We start from the raw sequence: 26,171 nt of genomic DNA on the forward strand, positions 1-26,171 counted from the left end.
GCATTTCTTTGTCACGCTGGAGCCAGAGATGATTCAGCCACCGGTTTTAAACAATATTCTATTGGAAAACCAGGACATGTAAGGTGCTCCCAGGAGCCCAAAGCAGAGATGGTCCCATTGCACCCCACCTTCCCTGGAATGAGACACAATACAGCTGAGATGGGACCTGGTGCTCCCAGCTTCACATGAACTCCAGCCAGAAATCAGCTCTGGATTTATTATGTATAACTACCTCCACCTCTCCACCAACACACATTTTAACATCTGCTACAGCAACTCCCCATGTTTTTGGTAGGTCCATAAGCATTTAAAAAATATCTCTTTGGCATTTTCATTTTCACCCTTACTTTTAGCAAGTCACAGTGTTTATCCTTGCCTGTGTGGGCAAAAGTATTCCCTTTTATTGCTCTGAAATTCCAAATCTCAATTCCCATGAAGTTTCCTGATGTAGCTGCTTTCACTTGTGCATTCCATGCACTTTTATGCTTTCAATTACTTTATTTGCCTCCCTCTTAAACTGAGCATCTGCCATTGCAGAGATCTTTCCATACCCATAATAATTTCTGTTTCTATTCTTTGAGCCTCTTTTTCTCCCTCTTGCCTGAGAGGGGATGACCAACACAGTACAGAGTGTACAACTCTCCAAACCACTCCCCTCCCTGAGTTTCTCCTGTCCTCTATCCTTGCACAAGGTTTTCTGAGGTTCTTTCTGGCAGTCAGTCCAGAGCACTGCAAGCTTTATGAATAGTGAATATTTTTCTCCTCAAGATGCATTAATTCCACATTTATCAACTCTGAAGAAACTGCCTTTGCAATCTTGCAGTCCATTTCCCTCCTGTGCTTACATCTCTATGAATTTCCTTTCTCCTGTCCCAAATATGTCCAATTTCTTTGTGTCACCCTCCAGTTTTATCCCTCACTGCCTACATTCAGCATTGTTAATGCAAAACCATAAACAACAGAGCATCCAGGAGAACAGAACCTGGAGAGACCCCCACAAGTCATGAGGTGCACGAGTCTTTAATCACTGCTTTTTCTTGTGTTTGCAAATAACATCAAGAATGGAAGAGATTGGTAAAAACCACTTCTCCTCTACAGAAAATGTCCTGGTTCAGGGCAGCCACTCCCTGACACTTTGCTAGTCCCTTTTTTGGTGGCAACACCTCAAAGTGCCCTGATTTCATCCAGCTCTGCCTCAGGAGGAGCACAAGGAGAAGGAACGTTCCTCCCAGTTTGCCACTTCCATCAGCTCCACTTGCCCTGCTGCCCTTTTCCACAGGGACCAGACAGGTGTCCATGGGGGAAACCATGTCCAACACATGGTGGGACAGTGCTGGTGGCACAGGACTGCCCATGTTGGTCACTCATACCCACCTTTGGGCTCTTTAACTCACAAATTCATACCCAGGCTTTGAACAAAAACACATTGGGGCCAGCCCTGGGAAAAGGGAGCAGATCCCACTCCTCCAGTAGCATCCTGGTGTCCCACAGCTGCCTGCTGCAGCTTCCAGGACAGCTGGATCCCTGGTGAGGAATGCCCAGAGCAGCAGGGCTAAGTGAGAAACACAGCTGGCAATTGCTGTGGGTGCTGAGGGATTGCAGCAATCCCCCCTGCCCTCAGCAGAGACCAAACAATTTCCACGGTGGAAACTGAAGGTTCCTAATGGGATTCTGCAGAGCTGGGAGACAAATGGAACAGCCAGGCAGAACATTAAGGAATGTTTTCCTGCCAGCAGAGCCTGAGTGGAACACTCGGACATATAACATTACCAACTGGCTCGCTGCCATGCATCGGATGCAGAAATATTTTTCTCTTTCTTTGACAAGCTGCATCTGTAGCAATCATTATAATTTCTCTTGACATTGCATCCCACACCTCTTCACAGAGGCAGGACTCAAGTAGCACTCTTCATTTAAATGATAACTTTGATTTCTCAGGGCTATGGGGATGTGAAGTGGTTCAGCCTGTACCACTCAGAAGCAGGGGCTGCCAGAGCTTTTCCCAGGGTGTGCTTCCCACTTTCAGAGCTTTCAGTCCTCTGGGGTGGGGTCTGAATTTGGCAGCTGGACCTTGCCAGATTCACACCCAACAGGCAGGTGGAGATGGGGAGTGTTTGTTGAAGGAAGGGAAATCTGCCTCAGGATTGCTGTTTGTGCTCTCCCTCCCTCTCACCATCACTCACACTCACAGCAAACCCCACCGAGGCCACTGGCAGGGGAAAACTCCTCTGAAAGGGCTGGGATTACCATTTCTAGTTAGCAGCTGAGGAAATGTTACCTACCAATTAGGGACCATTCCTCCTGTCACTCCGGGCTCGGCCGAGTGGCTGATGTGGCTCTTTGATCTCCTCATTGCATAACAAAGCCTGTTACAGCCCATTATTTTTATTGTAAGCACTTTCTGTTATTTGCCTCTAAAAACGGCTCCCATTGAAATAATACAAAGAGACTCACTCAACGTGCACACACCTACAGCACTGAACAGTCATCATAACTTCTACAGCTGAAACAAAAGCCGTGGAAATTTCCATCCTTTTGTGCTCTCCTGCCCCAGGCAGGAATGGAACCAACACCAGTCACTGCAAGGCCATTTGGGGCTGAAACTTCTGGAAAAGTTTGGAAATGGAAATGGCAAGCAAAGCACACATGGGACTGGGAATGAACCTCAAAGTTCCCCAGCCCCTCCTTGTGTGGGGCAGTGAGTGATGGCTGGAGCAGGGTAATGCACCCTGTGCAAAGGGGAGGCCAGTGACAGCTGTGAGATAAATATGATTGATCTAAGGGATAAGGGCAATTAAAGATGGGCTGCAACATTGATCAAAATGCACAAGATGGATGGCAAAGAGTTGCCAGACATGCTACTTTGGGTTTTCTTGTGTCACAGGTGATGCTGGTTAAAAAGTGGCAAAAAATTATTCTGTTTACAGCTTCCTGATGCACTTCAAGGAAGACTTTATGTCACATTATGATGTGGGATGTGAACACACATGGGAATGTGAACACTTGATGGTGTGGCAGAGGTTATGATGAGAATTAAAACCCTTCTTGTCTTGTCTTTTGGAGGCTCTTTGCATTGGCACTGAACTCACAGCCACCCCATCTCGTTATTCCCATGGAAATGAGAAAAGAGGGGAGAAACATGGGGCAGAAGGGACAGCAAACAAGGGGGGCAGGTGGTGCAAGCTGCAGGAGGATGCAGGGAGCTCCATCTCCTTGGCAGAACCATCTCCCTCACATGAGGGCCCTGCTGTGAGTCCAGAGGTGGCAGTGAAAGCCCAGCTTTGGTGGCACAGTCAGGAGCAGGAATGGGAGGCAGGAGAAGGTGCAGGGACACGTGCCTGGGGGATTATCCCTGCCTGGAAATGCCTCTGTTTTCCTCTGTGTTACCCAAACAAAACCAAGCCCTCAGATGACCTGTGCCATGGGTCACATGTACAAAATAAGGCACAAAAGCAGCATTTTGGGGAGGCTGAAGCAGCTTCTGGTTAATCAGCTGGGAGAGGGCTGAGTACATTCAGCAAGAGGCAAAGGAATCACAGAATGGTTGGGGTTGGAAAGGACCTTAAAGCTCATCTAGTTTCATTATGCTGACATGGACAGGGACATTTTCCACCAGATTAGGTTGGTCTAAGCCATGTCCAACACTTCAAGGAAGGAGGAAGATCCTGCCTGCAGCTCTCACATGAACATTTTGCAGTTCCTGGCTGCTGCTGAAACCCATGTCCTGATAAGCAGAGACCCCAGAAACACAAAATTGTTCACTTTACCTACTGTTCCCACAGGGATTGGGATCCCTGAGGTTCAAACACCCCTTAAATTGTTGCATCAAAGACAACCAGTCTTTAAGCAGAGATGATCTGGCATCATTTATCTCATGCTGCAACTAAAGGCCAGACATTTCACAATGCCCCAGATTAGTCAGCATGAACAAGGGTAATCCCAACACTTTCTGACCATTATTTATCTAGTCAATATTTTTTATCTTTCCTCATGCATACTTCTGACATAACTTCCTGTGTTTTTACAAATTATGATAGGAAGGAAGAAGGTAGCAGAGATGGTCCCAGAGTACACCAGAGCCCAAGTGGCTGGGGAAAAGCCCATCCAGGCACCAACCCCAGCTCCTGGGGCTGAGTTGGCAAATCCCCCACCAGGAAATGGGGAATTGCCCATGCTGGGACACTCCTTCCCTAAAGCCACATCCCAGACTCCAGAGAAACTCTCTTCCAAATTTCTAGTTCATTTGCAAAGCATGTTGCACGTTCTCATTTGCAGGATTTTTTGATGGGGGTAAAATGGATTTTCAACCTCACCCAGGAAAATTGCTGAAGTGGGATTTTTTGCTAAGAACGAGGAAAAAAATCACCCCAAAGGTGGACATGGCCTAAACCTAAAGGGTTAAAACTGGTGTAAGAACAGACATCCACCTGCATGTCTGTGCACTAGAGACAAACACACCTGAGATCAGAATCAGATCTTAAAAAAGATCCATCCCATTCCTTGAGCATATTTACTGGAGTTATTTGATATTGTTCTGCAAACCTCCTTCACGCTGCATTCATCTCATCTGCTCCCGTAATTCAGAGATTTTATTTTCCACTATATTTTTAATTTATATCATGTTTTATTTATACCACTGTCTTTCACGAAACCCCAAATTTCAAAACTGACACAGGCATTACGCACATAAAATAGACTTCTTATTATCAACATGGCAGAGGAGACAAAAAAATGACAGGAATAAATCTTAGGTTTTATGCTGGCGAGACGTTCTGCAAAGTAAGTGACATTTCTCAGCAATACAAATCGTACATTAAAAGATAATTTCCAGAACATGATACCAGCTCTGGAGCACGGCACCATTGCACAAAGTAATATCTCAGCTGTGCTTTAGCAAGGCCGGGCTCGTGTTGTGTTTGGCACCACGACTGCGTCAGGTCTTGTGAGGAGACTTTGGAGTGATGAAGTTTAGTGCACACACGAGAGGCAGTTCTTTGGCACACTGTCAGCACGGTGTAATTGATATTTTAATTACATTGCTGATACACAGGCACTGCTCACAGTGAGCCTCCTCCTCCTCCTCCTCCTCCCGGGCCTCACAAGACCTGATGCAATTGTCCTATTGCTATCTGAAAATGTTGTGTTGTGATGTCAGGGTTTACCCCAGAACCTCGGGTCCCTCCCTGATAATTCCCTCCCAGGTGTGTCAGTGTCCTCTCCTTTCCCTCCCTGACCCCTCCCAGCACTGTCTGTCAGTCCTGGCATTCCAGAAGGGCATTGAGTGATTGGCAGAGTCACAGGATGCCCTCTACCCCTGGGGGGCACTGGGCCATCCAGGTGTCCTTTGTCCCTTTGTCCCTCCCCTCCTGTCCCTGCTTGGTGGCTCCCTGCCCCTTCCCTGCCCTCTGCCCGGGGTTCAAAGGAGCAGCAGCCACGGGCTCAGGGAGTTCTGTGGGAGCTGGTGCTGCATTCAGAGGCCTGAGGGCCAGAATAAAGCTCTGGATCCAAAGCCTCCATCAGAACCGACTCCTTTCCTTCACCATCGCCTCAAAGCTTCTCTGCCAGAGGGAAACCCAAGGAGCAGCCCCTGTTATGGGGGGAAGCTCCATCCCAGCACCACCAGAGCTCCTGCAGGCCTGGACCTGTCCCCACGTGTCCAGCTGCAGCACCCAGGCAGGCAAAAGTGTCTGTGGGGTGAAACACCACACACCCAGCAGCCAAAAGTGTCTGTGGGGTCAAACACCACACACCCAGCCAGGCAAAAGTGTCTGTGGGGTGAAACACCACACACCCAGCCAGGCAAAAGTGTCTGTGGGGTGAAACACCACACACCCAGCAGCCAAAAGTGTCTGTGGGGTGAAACACCACACACCCAGCAGCCAAAAGTGTCTGTGGGGTCAAACACCACACACCCAGCCAGGCAAAAGTGTCTGTGGGGTCAAACACCACACACCCAGCAGCCAAAAGTGTCTGTGGGGTCAAACACCACAGTGCCAATATTTGGTTCAGCACCAAGGCCCAGACAAGCTCAGGCATGTCCCGTCCAGCTATATTGGTAATATTCCAATATAAAAGTCTAAAAGTATATCCCAATATTTTTATTGGGAAGGGGCTCTGAGGTCTTTTGGATCCTTCTCTCCTCCAGGTGAGCACCCCCAGCTCTCCCAGCCTGGCTCCAGAGCAGAGGGATTCCAGCTCCTGGGGCTGAGTTGGCAAATCCCCCACCAGGAAATGGGGAATTGCCCATGCTGGGACACTCCTTCCCTAAAGCCACATCCCAGACTCCAGAGAAACTCTCTTCCAAATTTCTAGTTCATTTGCAAAGCATGTTGCATGTTCTCATTTACAGGATTTTTTGATGGGGGCAAAATGGATTTTTAACCTCACCCAGGAAAATTGCTGAAGTGGGATTTTTTCTAAAAAGAAGGAAAAAATTTAATCCCAAAGGTGGACATGGCCTAAACCTAAAGGGTTAAAACTGAGCTAAGAACAGACATTGACCTGCATGTCTGTGCACTAGAGACAAACACACCTGAGATCAGAATCAGATCTTGAAAAAGATCCATCCCATTCCTTGAACACATTTACTGGAGTTATTTGAGCTCCATATGAGTTTGCTTAAGCGCAGCTTTAAGTGCAGTCAGGGCTATCTGAAAGTGCTGTGAAAGCAAAGCAAATCGTGTCACCAGAGGAAGGCAGCTGAGGAAGGAACAAGAGGGACTGTTTGACTCTGTGCCCTCCCCAAGGATTGTAGGGCTGATAAGGAACTTTCCATACTGGGACTGTCCCCAGGGTACTGGCTTATCAGAGAGAGAGAGGGACCAACTCAGGGAGAGGAAAGGAAAGTTTAGGGAGCTGAATTTTCATGGAAGAGTTAAAAGGGGGAATGCAAACAGTGAAGAAGAGCTGCTGGTTCATTGAAAGCAGCAGGTGCACCTCGGGATGGGACCTACTGGCTTCTGGCCAAGAGATGAGTATGGGGAGATAAGGACCCAGTTTGCAGCCTAAAACCAAAGGGGCACAGCCAGCAGAGACAATTCTGCAGCCAGGCTTAAATACACACACACACACACACACACACATTGGTTCACTGTGCAGGTGATGCCTCAGGTTTTAACTTTTATATTTTTCAGATGTGTGGGTCTGGGTTTCATATGATGGGATGGTGAGCTCTCTGCACAGAACTGGGAGACAAAACAATTCCTGCTCCAGCTGGGCACCAAGGACAAATGATCCAAATCTCAGCCCAAGAGCACAAACCCCGTGGGCTGGAGAGAGAAAAACAAGCAGGGTGGGAGTGCAGGGGCTAAAGCTGGAATGGGACAATGAACTGCAAGATGCAAATGGAGCAGAACTGATCCCAGGGACAGACCCCGTGCCCGGCCGTGCATTTTGGGACCATTTTGGTTCATCTTGGGTGCAGCCCTGGCTGGGCTCTGGTGCTGCCCAAGGTGGATCCATTGAAGAGATCCTTTGAATAAATCCCTGATTTATTCTTTAGTTCTGCTCTAGGGCAGCCCTCACAGGGCACCACAGGGCCCTTCCTGCAGGTTTGATGTGGTGCTGTGGGTGAGAGCACAGCTCAAGGCTTTCCTGCTTCCCCCTGCTCTGGGACTCCTGGGATGGTTTGGGTTGGAAGGGATCTCCTGATGAGGAGTTCTCCTGCAGGGAGGTGGCTGTGAGGGGTTTCCAGCAAAAAAGGCAGATTCCCATGTGAGATTCCCACCCTAGCAGGTGACAGTCACCCCCTGCCAGTTCAAGTGACACCTTGTCTTATTCTTTTCCCTTGTTCAGGGAGAAATTCTTTCATTACCCAGCAAGGCCCACATCTGCTTTGCTTCTCAGCTGTCACAACAGTTCCCTTGTGTGAAAAGAGTGTCATGACACCCTGCTTACTCAGATCTCAGAAATGGGATACCCACAAGTGAACCTGAAGTCCAACCACACAACCACCCAGGTTCCTCAGGTTCCCTGCCCTCCTGCACAGCCCAGTCCTCACAAGCTCTGCTGTTCTCTGAGAGTGACCCACATCCCCCCAGCTCTCTCACTTGGCAAGGCACCAGGCAGGAGCTGCCTCAGCCCTGTGAAAAGAGGGGCTGCTGCTCCACAGGGAGCTTCTGCTGGTGTCCAGGATGACAGGGAAACTCAGGGAGGACCTTCCACACAAAACAGGACCTGTGTTCATGGAATTGTAGAATTGTTTGGGTTGGAATGGACCTTTAAAGGTCATCCAGTCCAACCCCCTGCCATGGCAGGGACACCTCCCACTGTCCCAGGTTTTTCCAAGCCCTGTCCAGCCTGGCCTTGGGCACTGCCAGGGATCCAGGGGCAGCCCCAGCTGCTCTGGGCACCCTGTGCCAGGGCCTGCCCACCCTCACTGAAAAAAACTTCTTCCTTATATCTAATTTAAACCAACTCTCACTTTGAAATTTTTCCCACTTGTCCTATTGCTACAAGTCCTGACAAAAAGTTCACCCTCATATTTTTTATAGGCTCCTTTAGGCCCTGGAAGGAGCTCTGAGGTCTTTTGGATCCTTCTCTTCTCCAGGTGAGCACCCCCAGCTCTCCCAGCCTGGCTCCAGAGCAGAGGGGTTCCAGCCCTTGGAGCATCTCTGGTGCCTCCTCTGGGCTCTCTGCAGCATCTCCAGGTCCCTCCTGTGCTGGGCCAGGGCTGGGACAGCTCTGCAGGTGGGGTCTCACTTGAGAGGGGCAGAACCCCCCCTGTGCTGCTGCCCACACTGGGGCATCAGCCCAGGGCTTGGAGGTTTCTGGGCACACACACATGTCCAGCTCTCACCCAGCAAATCCTCCTCCCAGGGCTGTTTTTGATCTGTTCATGCCCAGCCCTGGTGTTCCCAGAGGGATCCATGCCCACCCTGCCCACAGGCCCTGCCCTGGCACCCCCAGCACCAGCAGTGGCTCCTGCTCTCCCTGAGCACAGCCAGCACACCTCAAACTTCAGAAAACACCTGTCCACACAAGCCCCTTCCTCTGAGCAAGCCAGTTCTGAACACACACAAGAACTATTTACTCTTTGGTTGGGGATCTTGTCTCCCACCTTCTGACCTGGAGTGAAATTTGATGACCAAGCCCTGCAGCTCAGGGGGAGGCAAGGAGGGAAGGGGCTTCCAAGTGAAAATGCCAACAGATACTTAGAGCCAGAAGAGTGTGTGGGTGTTGCTAAATTAAGCTCACAAGTAGGTGGGGCAAATGCCTTAAACGAGTTTGTGAAGGTAAAATAATGTTCATTAAAAATAGAAAAACAACTGAAAAAATACCCTTTGTATTCAACTTCACACTCGTACATCATAATGTTCCAGTAAAAGCCCATTTTCCCTTGAGATAATAAAAGAATTGAATTTTTCCTTATCGGTCATCTATTTTTCTAGCTAAAGCTATTACTCCCTCTCAGTGGTTGCCAGGCAACAAGAAATATTAATAGCAGCTTTTATTAGCTTAGCTTTAGCAGTGGAGTACCAGAATGAGAAAATGGAAAACATAAATGTGTTACATAAATCTTTCAACCTTTCAGGGTTTGTGTTAGTCTCTGTTTTCATAATGATTTATTGAAGTGATGGTTCATTTATGAGAAAAAGGAGTGTGAAATAAGAAAACGGAACATTACCCTGAAGGACTGTTTGAAAATAAATAATTATAGAAGGTGAGGAAAAGCTGTTTAAAACCATTTTTCTGAGTTTTATAAAATTTAAAAAGACATATTTCTTTCATTTATTGCCTCTGAGAAAAACACTAGCAGGGAATTGCAAACAGGGCTCTGCTTAATACAAAGAACCCTTCATGTAGGGTTGTGTTATTACCATTTCCCACCTCATGTTTGGGAGTTTAGTTTTTAAATACTGAACCATTAATAAACAGAAAGCCAAATTAGTCAAAACCTTAAAGCTCACAACACAAAATTGCCAGTGAAAACTTATCCAGGACTGAAACAAGGGGAACTCAGGGAAGTTTTTGCTGCTGGTGACCTGAGCAATGCTCTTGTTGGTTTGTTTATTTATAAAGGCTCTTCTGAAGAGCAGCAACTTGCTTTGAAGGGCAATGCTGCCTGTACACTACACTGGAGTATGGATTATTTTAAATAACTTATTTTAGCAGGCAGTGACTCAAAATTATTGAAATATTGATGCATTGGAAGGATTTGCCCACAGCATGTAAACCACTCTGCCTGCTGGGATCGTGGATTTCCAGCGGCCTGGAGGAAAGGCTGGCACAGCTTACTTGGTTTTGGTGACAACATTTAATTGACATAAGGAGTTTTTTACAATGAGGGTGGTAAAATCTGCCACAGGTTGCCCAGAGCAGCTGTGGCTGCCCCCTCCCTGAAGTGTCCCAGGCCAGTTTGGATGGGGTTTGGAGCAATCTGGGTTCTGGCCTTGCAATCTTGCTGCAGGACTGTGGTGTTTGTGAAGGTCTCCAGGACCAGGTGAGAGATGAGAATTTGAGTCTATGTTCTCAGAAGGCTGATTTATTATTTTATGATATGATACGATATATTATGTTAAAAGAATGCTATACTAAAACTATACTAAAGAAATACAGAAAGGATACATCAGAAGGCTTCACACGAATGATAATAAAAACCTGTGACTCCTCAGAGCCTCGACACAACTGGACCATGATTGGTCATTAAATTAAAACAATTCACATGGAACCAATCAAACATTCACACATTGTTGGTAAACAATGTCCAAGCCACATTCCAAAGCAGCAAACACAGGAGCAGCAATCAGATAATTATTGTTTTCATTGCTCTCTGAGGCTTCTCAGCTTCCCAGGAGAAAATCCTGGGCAAAGAGGATTTTTCAGAAGACATCATGGTGACACAGGACGACCTCACTCTAGGCTGGTGAGCACCAAGCTTGTCCTTGGAGCCTACAGCATCCCAGGAATGCCCATCCCAGCTCTTTTTGGGAAAGGGCTACTTTTCCTTTCCATTTCTCACGTGGGACACAGGCAGCTGGGTTCCTGCTGGTTTATTTTACTGCTCTCTGTTCCACACCAAAGCCCTGTTGTGTTGGGAAGCAGCTGTTCAAAGTCAATTGAAAACTTCTGGAATTTCAGGGTGGCGCTCACCTTTCTTCTACAATTCACCCCCATTCACCATTTTACTCCCTCACCTCTACCTAAACAGGTTCCCCAGCTCATTGGAAATGTGACATTTTCCACCATGGATGTTCCTTTTTGCCTCGGAGGATTTTCAGTATTTTTCAAATAACTCCGTTCCGCTCAACAAACTGAAATGAAACCTTTCAGGCTGTGGCTGAAGCCTTTCTGCCCTTGCATCAGCTTGCTGTGAGCATAAAAAGGCACCCCAGTGGGCTGAATGAAATGTTAGTGCCTTTAGAGGAGCCACAAAAATCTCTCATCTTGAGAAGCAACAGGAAGGGGCAGACACGGCGAGAGGTGTCAGTCTCTCCAACCAGCTCTGTTACACCTACAAAGCTCATGTTGGCTCACAGGAGCAGCCACATGCCCAACAGGATGCTGGGCACATGCCCAAAGGGATGCTGGGCACATGCCCTAAAGGATGCTAGCCACATGCCCAAAAGGATACCCAAGAGGATGCTAGCCACATGCCCTAAAGGGTGCTAGCCACAAGCTCAAAATGATGCAGCCACATGCCCAAAAGGATGCCCTAAAGGATGCTAGCTACATACCCAAAAGAATGCTAACCACATGCCCAAAAGGATGCTAGCTACATACCTAAAAGGATACCCTAAAGGATGTTTGCCACATGCCCAAAAGAATGCTGGGCACATACCCAAAAGGATGCCCAAAAGGATGCTTCCCACATGCCCTAAAGGATGCAGCCACATGCCCAAAAGGATACCCAAGAGGATGCTAGCCACATGCCCAAAAGGATGCAGCCACATGCCCAAAAGGATGCTGGGCACATGCCCTAAAGGATGCCCTAAAGGATGCTAGCCACATGCCCTAAAGGGTGCTAGCCACAAGCTCAAAAGGATGCAGCCACATGCCCAAAAGGATGCTAGCTACATACCTAAAAGGATACCCTAAAGGATGTTAGCCACATGCCCAAAAGAATGCTGGGCACATGCCCTGAAGGATGCCCTAAAGGATGCTTCCCACATGCCCTAAAGGATGCCCTAAAGGATGCTCTAGCCACATGCCCAAAAGGGTGCCCTAAAGGCTGCTAACCACATGCTCAAAAGGATGCAGCCACATGCCCAAAAGGATGCAGCCACATGTCCTAAAGGATGCCCTAAAGGATGCAGCCACATGCCCAAAAGGATGCAGCCACATCCCCTAAAGAATGCTCTAAAGGATGCTCTAGCCACATGCCCTAAAGGATGCAGCCACCTGCAGAAATGCATGGCTGTGCCCACAGTGCTCCTGGCAGAGCAGAGGAGGAGGAAGCAGAGTGGCTGCTTCTTGATGCATGCTGTGGCCAGGCTTGGGGAAGCAGTTTTGGGGTCCTGGAGCAGTGCTGGAGGGCTCTGGGCAGTGCTGTCCCCCCAGGCAGGGGCTCCTGGTTCCCCCCACCTGATAAGCAGAGGCACCCCCAGCCCTCTTGGCTGCTATCCAATATTTATGGAAATATTTTTGTGCTGTGTTGGACATTCCTGGGCTCTGACCTTGATCGCCCTTTGTTTCTGTCAAAAATGTTCTGCCAAATCCACTCTGAAATCTCATTTATTCCCAGCAGCTCCTTAACCCAGCGCTCCCCCACCTCCCCACTGACCCACAGCACATCTCTGCCCCCTCCCCTGCTTTCCCCACAGCCCCAGATCCCACCCCAGTGTGATCCCAGCCCAACAGGACTCCCTGTGGATCCCAGGGGGGCTCAGCTGCTGCTGGGATGTTCACAGTGAGCAAAGTTATTCTCTTCCCAAGGAAAACATGTTTTTTTTCCCCCTCTTTGATTACTTTTCCCTAATTACTCCCATTTCTCAGTGACAGTCACACCTCTCTTATTTTCCCTCCCTCCTGCCATTCTTTCTCTTTCCCTTCCTTTTATCCCACAGGAAAAGAGAGATCACTTGAAAAGAAAACTCCACTGCAGTAAAAATCTTCTGTTTGTTTCTTGTCATCAACACAAAAAAACCTAACAAACCTTCTCAAAATGAGCCAGCTCTGCCTCCTCCCCAGCCCTCCCTCACCCCTTCCAGCAGTTCTTCACTCATCACATCCTGTGCCATCTCTTTGCCTACTCTTGTCCATCCATCCATCCATCCATCCATCCATCCATCCATCCATCCATCCATCCATCCATCCATCCCTGCTCTGCAGCTCCCTGCACCCCATTCAGGGGTTGAAAACTCCTTTAACTTCTAAAAACTCATGGGTGGGGGGGAAAAGGGGGAAATAAAGTGACAGAAAGGGCAGTGAAGAGCCATGACATGGAAATGTGGAGCTGGTCCATGGGCAGATCCAAGTGGGGGTGTGTGGTGTTGTGAGTGTCCTCAGGATCAGGGAAGAGATGAGAATCTGACTACAAGTTCTTAGAAGGTTGATTTATTATATTATGATATATGTTATGATATATGATATGATATGATATGATATGATATGATATGATATGAAAATAAATTAAATACTAAAACTATACTAAGGAAAGAGAAAAGGATACATTAAAAGATTTAACAAGAATGATAAAGAAAAACCTGTGACTCCTCAGAGCCTTGACACAGCTGGACCATGATTGGTCATTAAATTAAAACAATTCACATGCTGGAATAAACAATCTCCAAAGCAACAGAACAGGGAGAAGCTGAAGCTTCTCAGCTTCCCAGGAGAAGAAATCCTGGCAAAGGGATTTTTCAGAAAATATCATGGTGACAGTGGTGTGAAGGGTGCTCTGGGTGGTGCTGCTGCAGGGATGAGCAAACAGAAGGGATGCTGGATTTGGGTTTCCAGGGTCTCTGTGTGACAGCCCAGAGCAAACAGAAGGGATGCTGGATTTGGGGTTTCCAGGGTGCCCATCTGAAAGCCCAGAGCAAACAGAAGGGATGCTGGATTTGGGGTTTCCAGGGTCTCTGTGTGACAGCCCAGAGCAAACAGAAGGGATGCTGGATTTGGGGTTTCCAGGGTCTCTGTGTGACAGCCCAGAGCAAACAGAAGGGATGCTGGATTTGGGGTTTCCAGGGTCTCTGTGTGACAGCCCAGAGCAAACAGAAGGGATGCTGGATTTGGGGTTTCCAGGGTCCCCATCTGACAGCCCTTGGGTGAGCTGGGCCAGGAGCAGGGGCTGACACACAGCAAATCCTCCTTCACTCCCAGCTCCTGTCCTGCCATGGGAATTTCTGTGCTGATTAAAGTCCCTTGGGGCTGGTCACCTGCACAGTGGGAGCAGTAGGGCAATCCTTGAGAGGCACGGGGAGGTTTAATGCAGTCTGAGGGTAATGTAGGACATCCCAGGACAAGAGACACACACTGGGGACAGCAACCTGCAGCTGGATTTTCTTTATTCACTTCTGAGCTCTCAGGAAAAAATACCAATCCTATGGCTCTCAGTGAGTCCTGGCTCATGTCTTATCAGCAGTTAGAGATTTGTTCTTTTTTTTTTTTTTTCTTTTTGACTTAAAAAAATCCTAAGGCTCAAGTTGCATTTTTAGAGCAGAAGTCTGGCAAATGTCTAAACATTTTACCATGAGTTGCTTGTTGTTTCTCATTGTATTCAAACATACAGACATGGCAACCAAGGCAGGAAATAGCTGTGTGTGCAAAAACCGGTGTGAGCTACAGCAGAGAGCAGCAGGGAGGGGAGAGGCTCCAGCATTTGCATCAGCAGTGCTGGTCCTGGAACAAACCCAAAACCTCTGCACTCTGAGCCACCCCTCTGAGCTCTGAGCAGGCAGGGCTCACTCCCAGACTGGCCTCTCATCACTGCCTGGGTGAAATCATCCCTCCCTTTCTGGGAGTGTTGGCAAACAAGCCCCAGAAAAGTTTGGGTTGAAAGGGACCTTAAAGATCATCTCATCCCCCCCCTGCCATGGCAGGGACACCTCCCACTGTCCCAGGCTGCTCCAAGCCCCATCCAGCCTGGCCTTGGGCACTGCCAGGGATCCAGGGGCAGCCCCAGCTGCTCTGGGCACCCTGTGCCAGGGCCTGCCCACCCTCACAGGGAACAATTTCTCCCCAATATCCCATCCATCCCTGCCCTCTGGCAGTGGGAGCCATTCCCTGTGTCCTGTCCCTCCATTTCTTGTCCCCAGTCCCTCCCCAGCTCTCCTGGAGCCCCTGTAGGCACTGGAAGGTGCTATTAGGTATTAACCAGATGAGTTTAAAGTGTGTTTTCTCTCCAGGGTTCTTCTGTGCCCTGGTGTGCAGGAGCTGCAGGTGTGCCCAGGGAGCAGCGCTGCCATCGTGGGCTGGGGCTGCAGCCAAGGGAGACTGGGGGGACACAAAGGGGACTTGATTCCCCACCAAAGGGACAGAAAGTGTCACCCTTCAGTGGAAATAAGGCTGTGATGGGAGCATAAGGCAGGATTTAATTCTGACCTGAGCTGCAACACAGCTCCCTCCCTGACCCCTTTGCTGATGGGACCTCTGAAGATGTAAAAGCACAGCCCAAAATGGAACAGCTTCAGTTCACTCTCACCTGGGAAATTCAGGGTTCACTGGACTTTTTTTTATTTTTGTGGTAAGGGGCAAACAAATATTAATCTCTCTATTCTACATTTACAGCCCACTAAGTCCCCTTCTTATCTTCTGTGGCTCAGCCCTGATTTATCATCACTGAGCTGCATTTGTAAAACACTACCATAAAGTAAGAAAGAGAACATTTCCCAAGGACTACTCCAAAATAAATTATTTCAGACACAGAGAAGCTGCTTAATAAATCCCCCTCTACTTTTTTTTCTTTAGGTGTTTTAGAAAGTGATTTATAAGTGCAATATCACCTCTCAAAAATGAGACAATCAACACGGGATAAAATTATCGTGTTATGAAAATAGGGTCAGGCAAAGGGGCTGTGCTTTAAATTAAACCAGGAAAAAATGTTTCATCTGAAATTGACTCTTTCTGTCTCAGAAATGAATGTTTTAATCACCTCAGAACCTAAAAGGTAACACAGAGCCCTCAGTAATATTTAATTCCATAGAAATATGCCTCTGTTCAATATTGATGGGCAGAACATGATATTTCTCTCAAACACACTAACAATGAAACTCAGAGGCTCATCAGGACTTCAGAAAGCCTTGGGATTTTCCTAGACTAAGAGATAATATCCCATTTAAATATTTAAATATCACTACCTTTCAGACCCTTATCTATTGAAGCAATCAACACCAAGCCTTCCCCAGCTAGGCAGAGTCAGGCTCCCAGCCACGCTCTCTAAGTAAAATTAACTCTGTTTGATATCAATGACATTCAAAATCAATGATCTTAGAGAGAAACAATGTCAAAAACCAACCACGGGGCTGAAGCTGCTGGAGAGAAAAATGGTATTAAACAGCAGCAGTATCAATTCAATATCACTGTCAAAATCAAGCCCCAACCTTTCCTCAGTGCTGCTGATGCAGAAGCACTGTAAGCTCTAATTAGCCCTGGAGTTTCTTCCCAGAGCTTCACTTTACTTCATTATCCCTGCCTTGTTTATCCCTGCACGAGTCATTTGAAACTTTGCAAGGTGTCCCCTTCCCAGGAATGAGGCAGTTGGAGTTTGAGAGAGCAGGGAGGGATCCTGTTCCCCCTGGAATCGATAGCAGAGCTCTCCCTCCATCCCTGCTCCTCCTGCTGCTGCCACCCTGCCGTGGCACAGGGGTGACAGGGAGGAAAAGAAAGGACATTGGGGCTATGGCTGGCCACCTTGCCATAGGGGATGGGGCACATGCACTTTGCTTGCTTTTCAGGGACTGATGTCCTTTTGGTTTTGCCTTTTTTTCTTTTATATGTTCTCTGTATTCTTCACACATATTTGTCACTGTGATATTTTCTGAAAAATCCCTTCACCAGGATTTCTTCTCCTGGCAAGATGAGAAGCCTCAGCTTCTCCATGTTTTGCTGCTTTGGAATGTGATTTGGAGAATTGTTTACCCAGCACGTGAAATTGTTTTAATTTAATGACCAATCATGGCCCAGCTGTGTCGAAACTCTGGTCTGTCACAAGTTTTTATTATTCATTCTTGTATCCTTTTATCATTCCTCTTGTATCCTTCTGATGTATCCTTTCTTCTATTGTTTAGTATAGTTTTAGTATAGCATTTCTTATAATATCATATCATATCATATCATATCATATCTCATAATAAATCAGCCTTCTGAGAACTTGGAGTCAGATTCTCATCTCTCACCTCGTCCTGGGGACCCCTCACAAACACCACAGCACATATATTCATAGCTCTGTAGCCCATTGTATTAGTGACTGATTTTCCCAGTAATTTTCCAAGGCCTTTCCTTAGGCAGAAGGACAAACCAAGTTCCAGAGTCCAAGCCCCGAGGGGTTCAGGACCCCAGTGGTGCCTTGGTTCTTCCTGGGAACCAAGGCCATGAACAACTCTTGGAGATGCATTCCATGGACAGAGCACAGCCAGTGCCAAGGGGGGACTCCAGAGAAGGGGCTTGACCTGGGGGGGAATTGCCTCACCACTTGTGCTGCTCATTGGTGCTTTTTATCAATTATGCTAATTTCCTAAAACCTATAAAAATGTACTCACCCCTGTGAGGGTGGCCTTTTATGGACATCTTTCCATAACTGCCCCTGAAATCCTTCAAATAAAAATCCCCTTTATAGTCACAGAATTCCCAGAATGACCAGGTTGGAAGAGACCTTCAAGATCCTCAAGTCCAACCCAGCCCCAAGCCCTCAGCTCAACCCTGGCACCCAGTGCCACATCCAGGCTTTGTTAAACACACCCAGGGATGGGGACTCCACCACCTCCCTGGGCAGCCATGCCAGAACTTTATCACTCTTTCCATGAAAAACTTTTTCCCTATCTCCAACCTGTATTTCCCTTGGTGCAGCTTGAGGCTGTGTGCTCTGGTTGTGTCAGTGCTGCTGGAGAAAGAGCCCAGCCCCCAAAATATTACCTCCTTACTAAAATTATCTCAAGCTTCATTTCCAAACTAGTGGAAAAGACAACAGGAGGAAAAAACCCTTTTCCCTGATCCTGAGTGGTTAACAAAGCTCAGGAGGACACCAAAGGAAGCATAAAACTGCCACCATGAGCAGGGTGACCACACCGACACCCCAGCTCCTCCCAGCCCTCATGGCAAACAGCCCATCACCAACAGTGATGAGCTCAGCTCACTGCTGGAAACACAGAGTGCTTTGGTGAAAGGAGAGGCACTGACCGTGGGCAGCTGGCTGGAGAGGAGGTGCCCATCCTGGCTCAACATGTTGGACACCATGATGGCCGGCAGGTCCATGTTCTGGTAGGGATAGGCTGGGATCAGGCTGTTGGGAGGGAGGCTGTGGCACAGAGAGTGGTATCCAGTTTCATGCTCCACCAAGTGCAGGAGGGATGGGTCAGGGAGGTTGGGAGGCGTTATGGGAGGGATCTCGTAGTCCTCGTTGTTCTCATTCTGACTGTTGTACGTCTGAAACACCAAAGAGACAGTTTGCAACATGTCACTGATAGGTAAGAAAATGCAGAATTTTATAATGTACTTAGGCAGGTAGAGGAAAACAGAAATATATTGAAATAACAGAAATATAAATAAATTCATTTAACAAATTTGCTTATTTAACAAATCTGCAAAAGTACAGAAGACAGTTTGTAACGTGAATGTAAAGGTAGAGACAACTTGTAACAGAACACATAAGAATTTAGTTGATAGGTAAAGGCTGCAAAGATAAGAAAACTCAGCAAAGCAAGACTTAGGTATTGTTGAAACCCATAAAGCAGAACCCTTTGCTTAAGGAGCTCCTGATTTTGGCCAGGACAAACTGACCTGAGAGGAAGCCAAACCTCCACTGTGCCTGCCCAGAAGAAAGGGTCAAGCAGAGAACATCAAGGAAGATGAGGTTACCTCATCAAAGACACCCACCCACAACCACCAGGAGGTGTGGCACCACCCTGGGTAGACTCTGGGCAGGGAATGGGTGGGCAGCAAGATGTGGACTTGGGTGATCAATGTGTATTTAAACCTGAAATTTGTCTCACCAGGCATGCAGGTCTTTGGTGGAAATACTCCCCATGTCTTTGGTGGAAATATCCCCCATGTCTTTGGTGGAAATACCCCCATGTCTTTGCTGGAAATATCGCCATGTCTTTGGTGAAAATGCCTCCATGTCTTTGGTGGAAATATTCCCAATGTCCTTGGTGGAAATATTCCCAATGTCCTTGGTGGAAATATCCCAAATGTCTTTGGTGGAAATGTCTCCATGTCTTTGGTGGAAATATCCCTATGTCTTTGGTGGAAATATCCCCATGTCTTTGGTGGAAAAACCCCCCATGTCTTTGGTGGAAACATCTCCATGTCTTTAGTGGAAATACCCCCCATGTCTTTGGTGGAAATATCCCTATTTCTTTGGTGGAAATACCCTCCATGTCTTTGATGGAAATACCCCCATGTCTTTGGTGGAAACATCTCCATGTCTTTAGTGGAAATACCCCCCATGGCTTTGATGGAAATATCCGCCATCTGTCCCAGCTGGAATAAAACATACCCGCTTTACAATTTTTAATTGTAAAGTCCTTATTCCTCAAATCATCACTGCCTTGCTGCTTCGGCAAAGAAGAATGACTGTTTCTCTAAGAAATACAGATTCCAGTGGAAATGGGTTTGTTGTGATAAAAAAGGCACCTCCAGTCCTGCCCACCGGGTTGTAACGGGGTAGGAGCCAGGGTGTGAGTGTGGCAGCACTGCTCCCTCCATCCATCAGGAACACACCATGGAGCCCTGGAGGCTCCATCCCCTTGCTCCCTGTCCCTCACTGCATCCCTGCTCATCTCTGAGTCCCAAAAGCCTCAGCAGAAACCCCCACACCTGGAGCACAGCCATGGAAGGGCAGGGCTGCCCCTGACCAGCTGCTGCCCTCCTAGGCCAAAGCCTCCATCTGGGCACCCAGCTCAGCTCTCAACCTACTGCTGGTATTTTAAAGAGCTTTTCTGAGAATTAGAGCTGTAGAAATAACAATTACTTAGGATCAAAATTCACAGAATTATGGAAGAGTTTGGGTTGCAAGGGATGTTAAAGCCCATCCAGTCCCATCCCTGGGACAGGGACACCTTCCACTGTCCCAGGTGCTCTAAGCCCTGTCCAACCTGGCTTTGGGCACTGCCAGGGATCCAGGGGCAGCCACAGCTGCTCTGGGCACCCTGTGCCAGGGCCTGCCCACCCTCACAGGGAAGCATTTCCCCCTAATATCTCATTTAACCCTGCCCTCTGTCAAGTTAAACCCATTCTTTCTCATCCTAACTCTCTCAGAATCCTCAAAAACTCCAGCGCAGGAGCTACAACCAGGGAGGGGGATTTAGAAACACAGCCATCACTCTTTAAAAACCCTTTAAAGAAAGCCTGTGTGAGTCCACCACACATGGAGATTTGTCCTTCCTTAGATCCCCTCCCAGATTTCATTTGGAAAAGCATTGCCTCACCTCCCTGCTGACACTCCCTTGAGGTGACACGAGCATGCAGAGATGCTGGAACTCTGTCTGCTCCCCATGTTTTCTCATGCCTTGTTTACTTCTAAGCATTCCCATTGCTATAAAAATCTGTTATCGCACCTGTGCAATCATTTTCACTTCAGACAAAACCATTTTTTCTTCATAACGTGTGAATCTATCCAAAATTATTAATTACCAACACAGAATATAATGAGTCTCTGGCAGAGGAAGCTTATTCTAAACATCCACTGTTTCACCTATTATTATAGCATATGAAATTCTGATTAGCTATAGCATTACACACATTTAGCTAAAGCTAAATTTCCCAGATCACCTAGTTTCATGGTTGGATTTGGACTTAATACTTGATTTAAGAGCAAAACCCCAGATGTTAAAAAAACCAGTTAAGCACTGTAGGCTTTAATAATCCATTGTCCCAGAGCTCACCCCCGGATTCGTGCTCCTCATCACCACACACTGTGGGGGAGAAAGTCCTTAATAAAATAAAATAAAATAAAATAAAATAAAAATAAAATAAAATAAATAAAATAAAAATAAAATAAAATAAAATAAAATAATAAAAATAAATAAAATAAAATAATAAAAAATAAATAAAAATGAAATAAAATAAATTGAAATAAAATAAAATAAAATAAAATAAAATAAAATAAAATAAAATAAAATAAAAATAAAATAAAATAAAATAAAATAAAGCCTGTGTTTAACTGGAGCCCAGCAGTCAGTGGGAGAGGCAGCAGGGAGCAAGGAGGGATCTGTGGATTGGTGAAAGGGCATTGCCAGGGAGAACCATGGGGTGTCAGAGCAGGGGGCACTCCTGCCTCACCCCACAGCTGGGGCTGGAAGAGGCTCATCCTCTGCTAAGCTGAGCCCACACCTCTCACCTCCTGCTGCAGAATGGAACAAACAGAGCAGAAGGACAGGATGACATCCAGGGGGACCTGGACAAGCTGGACAAGTGTGGCCACAGGAACTTAAGGAGGTTCAACAAGTCCAAGTTCAAGGAGCTGCTCCTGTGCCAGGGCGATTCAGGCAGGAGAGGAAAACATTGAGAACAGCCCTGTGAGAGAAGGGCTTGGGGATTCTGGTGGGGGAAAGGCTGGACAGGGGCCAGCCCTGTGCCCTGGCACAGAACCCCCCCTGTGCCAGGCTCACCCCACACGTGGGCAGCGAGGGGACCCTGCCTCTCTGCTCCCCTCTCTGCCCTGTGGGGCTGCCTGCAGCTCTGGGGGCTCACACAGGGGAAGGACATGGAACTGTTGGAGCTTCAGGAGGCCATGGAGATGCTCCAAGGGCTGGAGCCCCTCAGCTCTGGAGCCAGGCTGGGAGAACTGGGGTTTTTCAGCCAGAAGAAGGCTCCAGGGAGAGCTCAGAGCCCCTTCCAGTGCCTAAAGGGGCTCCAAGGGCTGGAGAGATGGGAAGGAGGGGAGTGGCTTCACAGTGACAGAGGGCAGGGTTGGATATTGGGAAGAAATCCTTCCCTGTGGGGGTGGGCAGGCCCTGGCACAGGGTGCCCAGAGCAGCTGGGGCTGCCCTGGATCCCTGGCAGTGCCCAAAGCCAGGCTGGACAGGGCTTGGATCCACCTGGGACAGCGCCCATGGCAGGGAACTGGAATGAGATGAGCCTTAAGGTCCCTTCCAACCCAACCCATTTGATGATTCTGTGATTCAAGAGCATGTTCTGCATATCTGACCCAAACCTTTACATTTACCTGAGATTCCCACTGGCTGTAGGGAAACAGGAGCACAACAGAAACACAAGAGAGAGCCTGAACCATGACAGCTCTGTACCCACTGTTACTGTTCAGGGGAAACTCAAGCCCAGCTCTTGTTCCAGGCAGCTTCTGTCTGTCATTGTTATGATCCAGGGAAGCAGTGGGCTGAGGGGATGTACTCAAGGCAGACAGAGAGATCCCATTTAACATGTCTTGTAGCTGTGTTTCCATTTGGGCTCCACTCCTCGAGGTACACTGATTCTTTCCCAGTTATTTAAGAGGATTTCTCTCCATGCTTTACAGAAAGGGATTTAAATAAATCAGCGCACAGCAAACTTGTTCCTCCAGCTGGTTTACTTTGGTATCAGGTATATAAGCAAGTGGCTTTGCTGTACTTAACTAAATTATGTAAAACCCACTCAAAGTTTCCTAAAGCTGTCTTCAAAACTACAAGTCCCCTGTGTTGCTGCAGAACAGCTCACCCAAGGGCTTTGAGGTGGTTTTGTACAGGGTGCCAAAGCCCCAGCACCCTGCTCACCCCCAGGCACGTTTCTGCCTCTGTTCTATTCAACCCAGGGGGAAAAAGAGAGAAAAGAAAAAAAAAGACCTGTTTAAATCACAAAGCTTTCCCAACAGCTACAGCATTTTGCAGACGTATCAAAATTACAATCAAAGCTGTACACAATCAAAATCAGATTAGACAATATCCAATCAACATAATCAGCGTCGGTGCCTGCCAGCTTTCACACCCTGTGCTACCCAGAGCAGGCTGCCCTCACTCCAGTCTGCTTGAAATAGATGGTCAGAGAGATAAGGAGGGGAGATGAGGCACACAGACACTCAGAAGGCTGGGAAAAGGGTGGTTTATTGTCACACACAGTGCATGTTGGTGTGTCCACAGTGACACCTCTGTCCCCACACCATGTGCACAGATCCGTGCCCTCAACCCCTCAGCAGCAGCACCCAGCTCCTCTCCACCACCATGTGGGCTCCGTGGCAGATTATATTTCCTATTCTTATGTTAATTTGAATTAAATTAAACAGCCAATTATGGGTTCTAAGGATACATTACAAATTAGATTAGCGGGCTGGTCTGAAGCCATTCATCCCACCAGGGCTCCGAGCGTGGAGCAGCTCGTGCTGCTGAATGGCTGCCCATTTACTGTGCACAAAAAAGGCTCCAGGATTTTCCACTGTCAAACAGATGACAGTTGTTGTGATTACACATTATTCCTCTTCAAATTAAAACACTGCAATCAGCTGAAACAACAAGGCTCTTCTTGCAAACCCTCTCGTGGCTGGTGCTGCCGGGCAGATGCCGGGGGCTGCTTGGAGCAGGGAACCCCTGCAGTGGGGTGGAGACACAGGATGGAGCCAGGTCCATCACAGAGGGGACACTGCCCCTCCTCTGAGTGCCCTCCCTGCCCTCAGTCCCACAGGGATCCCTGTGCACCAGCTGTAGGGGTTGTACAGGATCCAACTGCCCTGAGCATGGCCCCAGGGTTATCATAGACTCAAAATAGTCTGGGAAGAGACGTGGAGGATCATCTCATTCCAAACCTCCTGCCATGGCACTATCCACTATCCTGCCTCCTTCCACTATCCCAGGGTGCTCCAAGCTCCATCCAGCCTGGTCTTGGACACTGCCAGGGATCCAAGGGCAGCCACAGCTGCTCTGGGCACCCTGTGGCAGGGCCTCAGCACCTCATAAACCTGGTTCTGCCCCATGCTTGCACAGGATGGCATCACACCAGGTACAACCAACCTCACAGAGTAGCAAAACTGTATTTTAAACCACTTATTCCATCTTGAAATCCAAGTCTGAGCAGGGGTCCCTGCACCATCTCCATCCAACAGCAGGTTGAGGGTCAGAAGACAGAGAACTGAAGGGGAAGTGATGTTGGGGGGGTGTTGGAATGGGGAGAGAGGCTCGGGTTCCTGGCAAGGTGACACCCAGGCCATGTCCAGCACCAAGAGGAGCCAGAACTGGCTGCTCCCTCCCAGCTCACAGCACGGGGCTGGGGCCATGATATTGGGAATGATTTGAGAGGAAAGGCAGAATTCCTGAAGCCCTTGCAAGATCAGGGGCTGGCCTGCACAGCCAGGCCCCACTGCTGAGCTGCCAAGAGCCCCTGCAGCTCTTGGGGTGTCTACCCCAGGGTGGTCTCCTGCCAACGCTGCTCCCCACCACAGGGACAACCTGCCAAGACCTCCCAGACTTGTTGCTTTCCCTGCTGCTTTTCAGGACAGGGAGGCAGAGATGGACAGGAGGCATCCCAGGTGTCCAGGATGTGCAGGAGAGGGCTCTCAGGTGGGAGGGAGATCTGGGGACATGTCTGTCCATGGCAGGTGGCTCCTGTGCTGCCAACACAGAGCACATCTGGGGCTTGTGGCCTGAAGGGCACAGTGACCCTGCTCACCCCCTGCCATGGACCCAAAACCACCCTTGATGCTGCAGCTGCTTCACCTTTTGCTCCTGTGCTGCAATTCCTCCTAGACTGTAAATGAAGCCAAACCCCAGCAAGCTCCCAGCAGCCATCCCAAAACTGAACCCCCTGAGCCTGGGGAGCATCCCCAGCACTGCAGCCAAGGGGAGGGTGGGCCAAGGGACATCCAGGTGTCAGAATGTCACACAGCTCTGAGGGACCAGCTGTGAGCCAGCTGTGACCAGCTGTGACCCAACCAAGGACATCCAGGTGTCTGAAGGTCACACAGCTCTGAGGGACCAGCTGTGAGCCAGCCAAGGACATCCAGGTGTCTGAATGTCACACAGCTCTGAGGGACAGCTGTGACCAGCTGTGACCAACTGTGACCCAACCAAGGACATCCAGGTGTCTGAATGTCACACAGCTCTGAGGGACCAGCTGTGACCAGCTGTGACCAACTGTGACCCAACCAAGGACATCCAGGTGTCTGAATGTCACACAGCTCTGAGGGACAGCTGGGACCCAGCCAAAGCCATGGCAGAGCCATGTTCAAAGGACACTGCAGATCCTCGTGCAGGTGACTCAGAGGGAGGGACAAGTGCTGGGCATGTCTATAAATGATGCCTTCAGCTCCCTTTTGCCTTTCCCCTCCTTTACAAACCAGCCCACAGGCAGGCAGCACCATCTCTGCACTGCATGTTGGTGTTAATCACACAGGACATGGCTTGGCCAAGGACCTGGGACACCTTTCTCCTCCTTGGCAGCATGGCAAATGTCCAGTGACCCCAATTCTCCACTGAGTCCTGTTCTGTGTGATTATCCCTGAGGATCCAGGAGTTGCAGCCAAGCATTGATTCAGAGAAATGTTCTTCACAGTGAGAGGGATAAAGATTTGTAGTATTATTGCAGGTAAATATTTGCCCTGTCAAAAAGCATTCAGCAGTAAATGTGAGCCTGAGAGAGAACATTTGTTCTTGGGAAGGTACAAGGAAATAGGGAGGCTGCTGCAATCTATCCAGGTGACACAAGCCACCATGGACTCTCTGCCATCCCTCATCTAACTGGGCTTTTCCTGAAGCTAATGCAAAAGCTCAGTGACACTGCTGACACTTTAGAGATGAGATGAGCCTAAAGAGACCCAAACCAGCCTGGCCAGTCTGCAAAGCTGGGAAAACATTGATATTTGTGATGCTGAGAGGTGCTGCAGCTTGGGCTCCTGGTGGGCACAAGGAGCACAGGGAGGTTATGGGGTGCCCAGCCCATCCCATGAGCTGGGATGGCAATCCCCCCATCCCAGTGCCAGGGACAGCACTCTGCCACCAGCACCACACAGGGAAGGAGCTGCAGACAAGCAGCCAGGTGGTTTTGGGGGTGTCTTCATTTCTCCAAAGCTGGATGATGTGTCAGTCAGGAGACAGAGAAGCACACATTCCCTACAGTACCTCTAATGTGCCACTGGTCCCAGCAACTGCAAGGATCAG

The 26,171-nt window shown here is 48.4% G+C and overlaps 1 protein-coding gene across 2 annotated transcripts in view; it reads right to left on the bottom strand.

The window, feature by feature from the left end:
* Positions 1-26,171, bottom strand: part of TOX2 (TOX high mobility group box family member 2) — a 177,498-nt gene that overhangs the window by 56,669 nt on the left and 94,658 nt on the right. For both annotated transcript variants that reach the window (XM_054644401.2, XM_054644400.2), the window contains exon 3: positions 18,274-18,519. In XM_054644401.2, coding sequence (XP_054500376.1) covers positions 18,274-18,519 — 246 coding nt within the window. The remainder of the gene's footprint in view (positions 1-18,273; positions 18,520-26,171) is intronic.

The sequence above is a fragment of the Agelaius phoeniceus genome, chromosome 17 (assembly GCF_051311805.1).
Source record: "Agelaius phoeniceus isolate bAgePho1 chromosome 17, bAgePho1.hap1, whole genome shotgun sequence".
Classification (NCBI taxonomy): Eukaryota; Metazoa; Chordata; class Aves; order Passeriformes; family Icteridae; genus Agelaius; species Agelaius phoeniceus.